The sequence below is a fragment of the Sinocyclocheilus rhinocerous genome, unplaced genomic scaffold (assembly GCF_001515625.1).
Source record: "Sinocyclocheilus rhinocerous isolate Xijiao unplaced genomic scaffold, SAMN03320098_v1.1 scaffold587, whole genome shotgun sequence".
Lineage (NCBI taxonomy): Eukaryota > Metazoa > Chordata > Actinopteri > Cypriniformes > Cyprinidae > Sinocyclocheilus > Sinocyclocheilus rhinocerous.
This window is the reverse complement of record NW_015632478.1, coordinates 280,496-288,273: the sequence shown is the minus strand read 5'-3', so window position 1 is coordinate 288,273 and position 7,778 is coordinate 280,496. Positions and strand designations below refer to the sequence as shown.

At 38.6% G+C, this 7,778-nt stretch overlaps 1 protein-coding gene across 1 annotated transcript in view; it reads right to left on the bottom strand.

Moving 5' to 3' along the window:
* Nucleotides 1-324: 324 nt before the first annotated feature.
* The window catches only part of LOC107742578 (diacylglycerol kinase zeta-like), a 78,672-nt gene continuing 71,218 nt past the window's right edge, over nt 325-7,778 (bottom strand). Inside the window, exons 32-36 of the mRNA XM_016555617.1 lie at nt 6,738-6,787; nt 5,389-5,509; nt 4,410-4,446; nt 4,077-4,176; nt 325-1,433 (exon numbers count right to left, since the gene is read on the bottom strand). Coding sequence (XP_016411103.1) covers nt 1,317-1,433; nt 4,077-4,176; nt 4,410-4,446; nt 5,389-5,509; nt 6,738-6,787 — 425 coding nt within the window. The 3' untranslated portion in view covers nt 325-1,316. The remainder of the gene's footprint in view (nt 1,434-4,076; nt 4,177-4,409; nt 4,447-5,388; nt 5,510-6,737; nt 6,788-7,778) is intronic.

Sequence of the window (7,778 nt, the reverse complement as noted above, 5' to 3'; positions counted from 1 at the left end):
AAAGAACTTTGAAATCAGTGGGTCATATCATTAATGAAGTAATAAGTCTTTAGAGAGAGAAGAGTTTCATTCTATGATGTAAATAATTGAAATAAGTCATAAATTACTAATATTATTAAATATGTATGCATTCAAGGCCTAATTAATTTCAATATATAACGATTTAGGAAAATAAATATAAGCATCCTAAAATCTTGAATCTGCATTAAGACATCGGCACTAAAAAAATATGAAACAAAACAAACTCTTACAGAGTGTGTTGTTTTATCACAAAGATTTAAGAAAAATGAGCTGAATTACAGAGACCTGTTCTCAACTCTCATAAACCAAAATCTAATTTACAGAGTTTTATAATACAAACATGACAACATCTTTTATAGCTACAAATTATATAAACATCTAGTTACTTAAAAATATTGTAGGAAAGAAGCTATATTTTAGTACATCAATTATAAATCCAGAGTATAGAATAAAGAAGGCAATCAAAGCTACAGTGCAAATGCCTCTTAAACAGAAAGCTACTCGCATACATTTACAGTACCGAATGTTATTAACATGTTAATGTTAGAAACAGCACAGAAATCTATGAAAATGCTAAATCCTTCCAATAACACGCCTGAAAAATATCTAAATGGTTCTGATACTTCAAACCAAGACCCCAGAAAACATTCCTATCTTTGAACCAACCTGAACACTTTCAGTGCAGGGGAATCTAGAAAGTTACATTATACATTAACATAATATCATTTAATGGCTCTAATGTTATTAGGAAATAACTCCGCTAACCGAAATGTTGTTTCCGGTTCTGGTTCATGTTCTGGACCACTAACCAGATTAACGCTCAGCCATAACAGAGCAATACTAAACCTAGCTGTGGAGCCAGGGCTACGGTAAACGCTCCAGGTACACTTATACAGACAGTGATAACTCTGGAGACAGACACAGCACTGTCCTCACCAGCCCATGCATCTTTAAATCCTCACTGTATTTCATTGAACATTCAGCATTGTCATACTAGAAAAGCAAGCTTGATGAGTGCAGTAACATTGAGGGAAATGCATTCTGTCGCATACATACAAACTCTAAGATGTTTTGGCAGTGCATTAAGTCCAACAGGTCATTCAGAGAATGATGACCAAAGCTTGGGACCTCTTCAGAGACGGTAAAGTGTGCGACCATCTCCCCCTCTCTGGGAATGTATCACCACCGTGCAGTCATGAGAGCCTGCGATGGGTTTAGCGATACATTTTTGGTTACTGTTGTTTTGGCACAAAAAGGAGGACACCGGTTGAGGTGGAGGGGTGAGAGGTTAAAGGTCAAACTGCAGTCTCCTGGTCCTCACGCTGGATCATTTGGTAGTGCTGGCGGTTCTCAAGATACGCCGCAAGTTCTGGATCTTTCGCCTTCTCGGCACGATGCTTTGGAGTGTCACCCTGAAAATGAAGACACATATTATAACAAATGCTGAAGAGGTAAAAAGAAATATAAATAATTTGACAATTTATAATTAAACCGCTCTCTGGTCCATTGAGACCCCGATTACAAATACAAAGTTCAAGAACAGGCTTCGTGAACTGAAGCAAAACACACAGAACATCTATGGTTGCTCCAGGTCTTAATTAGGGACCGTTTCTTTCAGACAGATTCTTCATGAACAATGAAGAAGGGAAATCAAAGATTACACTGAGTCTATAATGGTAAACATGTTCTTTTTTAGAAAACGCCTCTCTTTTTCTGTGTTGCCTGTGCCAGCATTGCTCAACAGTAATTGTTGTTAATTGCAGGCAGGCCTGGAGCAGAGAGTCTGAGAGAAAGGCCTGGACCGTTCCTGTTGGACAGAGCTCGGAGCACTCAAACTGTCCGCCAGGCGCTTTCATTGTTGTGGCACAGATGAAGCTGCTTTTGTTCAAGAGTGTACAGTACGACCGGCCACCAGCACCTTTTCATACTGCGCAACTTCCAGTGCAGTGCTGCATCCCTCCATTTTCAGCCTTTCACATGCAAACAAAGGCAATTCTGGAAAAGCTGTCAAAAGCTACAGAGTCCTGTAGCTAGCACAATGAAGAATATTAGCCATGATGAACTAAAAGAGACGAGTTTCACAGGAGGAAAAAAAAGCTTTGTGGTTAAGAGACTGATCTCTGCAGGGCATGCCCAACAGAAATATAATCACACTTTTATAGCGCTTTTAAAAACTAGCATTCATCCTCATACAAGTCACAAAGGAGAGAGGGGGAAAATGATGGAAATAATAATGGGGATGCTCATTATATAAAGACAAAGATGGATAGACTGTAAAAGAGAAACAGAGGAAAGGAAGTGAGAGGAGGACTGTGCTTCATCACAGGGCAATGAACAATGAGTCACTATATCTTGGATTTGATGTTTTCTGGATTGAAAGAAACTAAGAGTGTGGGATCCTTAGATTTGATGGAAACAGAGAGAAAGCAGGGCAGAAAAGTGCTGATGGAGCTGTTATGTGCAACAAACCACAGTCCAGGAAAATGGCACCGCTAAATCAGGTCTTGTTCAGATTGAGTATATCAGGATTACGGGAGTACAATCTCCCTGAAGAGGGTAGATGAAAATCATGGGAAATCCTCTGAAGAGAAAAATCTTCATATCGGTCTGCAGACCGTATCAGACTGGTGACTTTACACATTTCATCTCCCTCAACAGCACACGAGTTACTGATAATTACATAGATAGAACTGAATGCTGTCAGGCAGACTAGAGTCCATTGGCACTCAGGAGACTCAATCAGTGGCGTCTCACACATTTATCAGATGGGAGCTGGGAAAGCCCAGTGGAAAACCCCCCAAAAGTGAACCGTACCGAGCCGTACCGTACCATGCAGTGGAAAAGCGCCATTAGACTGCTGTGAGCTTTAGAGAAGACCGTTAAACCGAGGCCCAGTGGTGCAAATGTACAAAACTACAGGAAAAAAAGTGAGTGAGTAAGCGAAAGGAAGTAGTGCAGATAGTTCTATCCACAAATGAGATTTTTGTGCTTTGTGGAAAATCATTCCCTCGCAGATCTCGTCAAATAAGTAGTTTTTAAATTGATGTTTCTTCTGAAAAGAAGAGAGGCAGTAATTAGAGTCTAGTGTGTCTACAGCTGTGTGTAATTTTGTGGTACACCAATCAGAAGTGCGGCAGGAGAGCTCGAGTCTCTTGGCTGGATCTGTGGAGGTGAGCGGGGGAGGGGGTGGGCTGTTGGAAGGAAGAATGGTTCCTTGTTTCATGCGGAGGTCTTAGTCAGCAGTGACTAACAGAGCAGTTAAGTACAGAGACGTTCAGGGATGGAGACCAGCTGGAGGCTGCAGCCAAAATGAGAGAGATCCAAAAGCCACAAACGTCTACAGAGACCCGGCTTGGCATGAATCTGTATTCAGAACTTACCAAAATAATTCCTTCCTAAATTCTCAAATCAAGTTTGTAACATGGAATAAACTCTGACAGGATGTGTATCAAAACATACTCAAAACGCTAAGACATTATTTTTCATTGTGTTTTTGTCAGGAACAACGCCAGACCTGGTCATGAGGCTTCATTCTGTGCATGCAAGTGGACCACTATGAACATTAAAGGGATAGTTCACCCAAAAATGAAAATTCGTCATCATTTACTCACCCTCATGTTGTTCCAAACCCATAAGACTTTGGTTAATCTTTGAAACACAAATTAAGATATTTTTTATGAAACCTGAGAGTTTTCTGTCCCTTCACTGAAAGTCTAAGTAACCAAAACTTAGATCCAAAAAGGAAAAAAAAGGCATTGTAAAACGAATCCATATGAATCAAGTCATTTAATCCAAATCTTGTGAAGATATACCATCGCTTTTTGTGCTGAACAGATGTTGTGCTTAACATTTAATTTGGGCTTCTTTATATCTAAACAATACAAAAAATAATCACTTTCATTTGTTTTCAAAGATCAACCTTTAACCAAGTCTTATGGGTTTGCAATGACATGGGGGTGATTAAATGATGACAGAATTTTCATTTTTGTGTGAACTATCCCTTTATTCCAGCATCAAACATGAACATGAACTATTTCTCTACATGTCTATCTCACCTGTAAGTCTGTCTTCATGAGCGATGCTCCCGCCTCCACTAGGTAATGACAGATTGTCCTCTGACACAACGAGGCTGCTTTGTGCAATACCGTCTCTCCACTGAATAAGAAAGAAAGAGACAGACAGACAGAGAGGAAGCAAGATATAGAGAAAGGGATAAATAGACAGAGAGGGCAGGAGGCAGAAAAAAACACAAGACTCTAGATCTTAAACTCAAGATAATTCCTGAAAAAAACGGAGTGAGCCAGTCCTTACAACAGTATCATAAACTAGAACCTGAACTTTTACGGTCAACAGATAAAAATTACAAATGGCATCAAGTGTGCACTTACTTCTCTCTCTCTGTTACATCCAGGATATCGGTGGGTGCTGTAGAAAAAGAGGGGGGGAAAAAAAAAATCAAACCTTGCAACCGCACTAAAGCATGTGCCCAGAGGTGATGGCGGGTTGCTTAATGAAGAGCTGTAAAAAGCTTGCGTGGGAGAGAGAGATGACCTGCTTCACCCCACACACACACACACACACACACTCTACAGATAACACAAAAAACAGCAATTGAAAGCAAACAATACCAGTCAAAAGTTTGGACACACCTGAATGTGTTTCTTATGATAGAGACCTGTTGATCTAAAGGACTGGAAGCTTGAAATTTGTTTTGTAGAAAAATATCGGTTATGTATGTGTAGTTTTTTTTTTTTTTTTACACAAAGCCAAAACAATGTAGTATCTAACAAAATGTAGAATGTAGATGTAGAATATCCATTTATGCCATAGTTTTGATGATTTTATTTTATTTTCCACATTTTAAAAAATAGCAAAGAATACGTAGATGTGAACCAACTTTTACTGGCATTGTACAACAAATGTTAAAAAAAAAGAAGAAATTATTAGTTTAAAATATGTTGAAAAAATTAAAACAAACAAACAAAAAAAACATTATGACGTAAAACTGATATGATACTGCACTGCATTCATGGTAACCAAATCAACGTTTCACTTAAATTACTGTTAATAATATCATTTGTAGCTAAGAAATTGTATTAAATTCAAAAAATTTAATATAGTTTTCACTAGTAGTCTTAGGCATTTCGACCCTCACAGTATTTGAGAATTGAGAGACAGAGACTGCTGACAATGAGAGCTTTACTTTACTCTTTCAAAGATCTACAGCACATACGCAGCTTTTAAATTGATCGTTAAACAGAAATAACAAGAGACATACAGACATAAAAACTGCAAAGACAAAGTCACGTTGTCTATGCCAGTGGCTTTTGAGAGCTGTTACAGACATGTGTTATGTGATCATTTTACCATTATCAATGATGTATCTGACGATCTCCTTGCTTCCCACTTCCACAGCATAGTGGAGTAGGGTGTGGCCCACAGGGTCCTGCACACACAGGTCTGCCCCCTTCTTATGCAGCTCCTTCAACTGCAGAGAAAAACTGCCAGTCATACAAACAAACACTGAGATAAACATATGCCAAACAATAGGAAACCAAAGAGAAGGGAAGCCACATGGTACCCTGATCTCTGAGCCTTATTAATTATTGCCAAATTAAGTCCCAAAAAGTACTGGTTTCCACAGAGTCATTCAAACAGAATCTAGTGATGGGCTCAGATGTGCTTAAAGAAAAAAGCACAAGTTTGGCTGGAGGCTGATAGCAAACATGCCAGTTACCGTCTCAATAGGTTCAAACAACCCTTCCAATGCGACAAAGCCCAAAATCTGTCAGAAATTTGTCAGGACTCTTTTATACACCAGAGAGAGTTTGGGCATAGAATACTGGCATTAGCACCAGTCCTAGGCTGTGAGTCTAGAAAGATTAGTATCATCAGAGTTTTTTTATTCACCAGTTTTCAGTCTCATTTGGAGGAGATTCCTGATGATGGAGAAGACACCATCTACACACCAGACATTGGACTCTCTGCACTCCACAATCTGGTAATTACAGACACACCTGAGTGTCTGTGTGAGTGAGAGTCTGAATGTAGTTCTGCATATTTCATGCGAGTTTAAATGTTAGAGTTGACTGTTTATAGTTCTATGGTCCAGCTGTAAGGGCAGTGAGATGCTTATTTAAAGAAGACATATTGGGGCAGGAAAAGGATGCTGTGTGCTGTACACTGCCCATTGCAACATGCCAAATATCCTTATTAATACCTGAAATGTCCCCTCGTCTCCTCTCTGTACCGAGGCATTACGAGTGGGGACAGGTTTTGGGCTGGGTGTGAGAGATTATCATTCTAGAGAAAGCCTGTTTGGTCACCATAGAAACCAAGAAGGAGTGAAAGGTCAATAGAATATGCAGGATCATTTATCTGGTTCTGCCTCCGCTCTGCAAGATACTTGACATTTAATGGTGAGGTCAGTCCTGCGTTAGAGACGACAGAATATCCTTTAGGCCCAGTGAACATTTAACTAAAAGCACATGGATCGCGCTCTCTTGCATATTAAATCACTGTAAAACACAACATCCGAGCTACCTACTCAAATATCAATCAAATCTTAATAGGTGTATGCTCTTGCAAGCCATTTTGTTAAAAAAAATCCTCTGCCCTCTGTTAAAAATCAAAACCAAAATCTGAGAAACCTAGAAGGTAAAAAAAACCAAGGTTATTGTATTTATGTGCTTAATGTATTCAAATGTTGCTCTTACCTTCTGATGGTCCTTCTTCTTAACACATTCAATTAGATTGTCAGCTGACACTGTTAGACAAACAAGAGTACTCTGTTAATGGAGATTCATGGGTATTTTTCTTTTTTTATAGTTTGTCAATTGATCTTGAACTTACTTTGATAATTTTTACTTAAATAATTACAAAGCAAACAATGTTTACCATGATTTCATGTGATTAGATGTGTGAAAAAAGTATGTCATCATCAGCATCAAAAACAGAGTTAATGGATACTGAAAATTATTATTATTATTTTAATTTTTTTGCTGTTTTCATAGCTGGAGGAGTCCATTTAACTGATCTTGAGCTTATTTTGATATGATTACTTAAGTGTAATTAAAGCAAAAACTGAGTTTACCCAGATGAAATGTGACCAGAACAGTAAGTATCATTAGCATAATAAAGTTAATTGAGACTGAAGCATAATTGTGCTGTTTTTGATAGCTAAACTGAATGAAGCCATTTTAAATTCTGATCCTGGATCTTACAGTGGGGAAAATGTTTATTTGAGCTCCTACTGATTTTGTAAGTTTGCCACTTACAAAGAAATGAAGGGTCTGTAATTTTTATGGTAGGTTTATTTTAACAGATAGATACAGAATATCAACCAAAAAATCCAGAAAAAAACACATTATATATAGGTTAGAAATTGATTTGCATTTCAGTGAGTGAAATAAGTATTTGATCCCCAAGCAAAACAAGACTTAGTACTTGGTGCAGAAACCCTTGTTGGCAAGCACAGAGGTAAGACGTTTTTTTGTAGTTGGTCACCAGGTTTTGCGCACATCTCAGGAGGGATTTTGGTCCACTCCTCTTTACAGATCCTCTCTAAATCCTTAAGGTTTCTTGGCTGTCGTTTGGCAACTCGAAGTTTCAGCTCCCTCCACAGATTTTCTATAGGATTGAGGTCTGGAGACTGGCTAGGCCACTCCATGACCTTAATGTGCTTCTTCTTGAGCCACTCCTTTGTTGCCTTGACGGTATGTTTTGGGTCATTGTCATGCTGGAAGACCCATCCATGA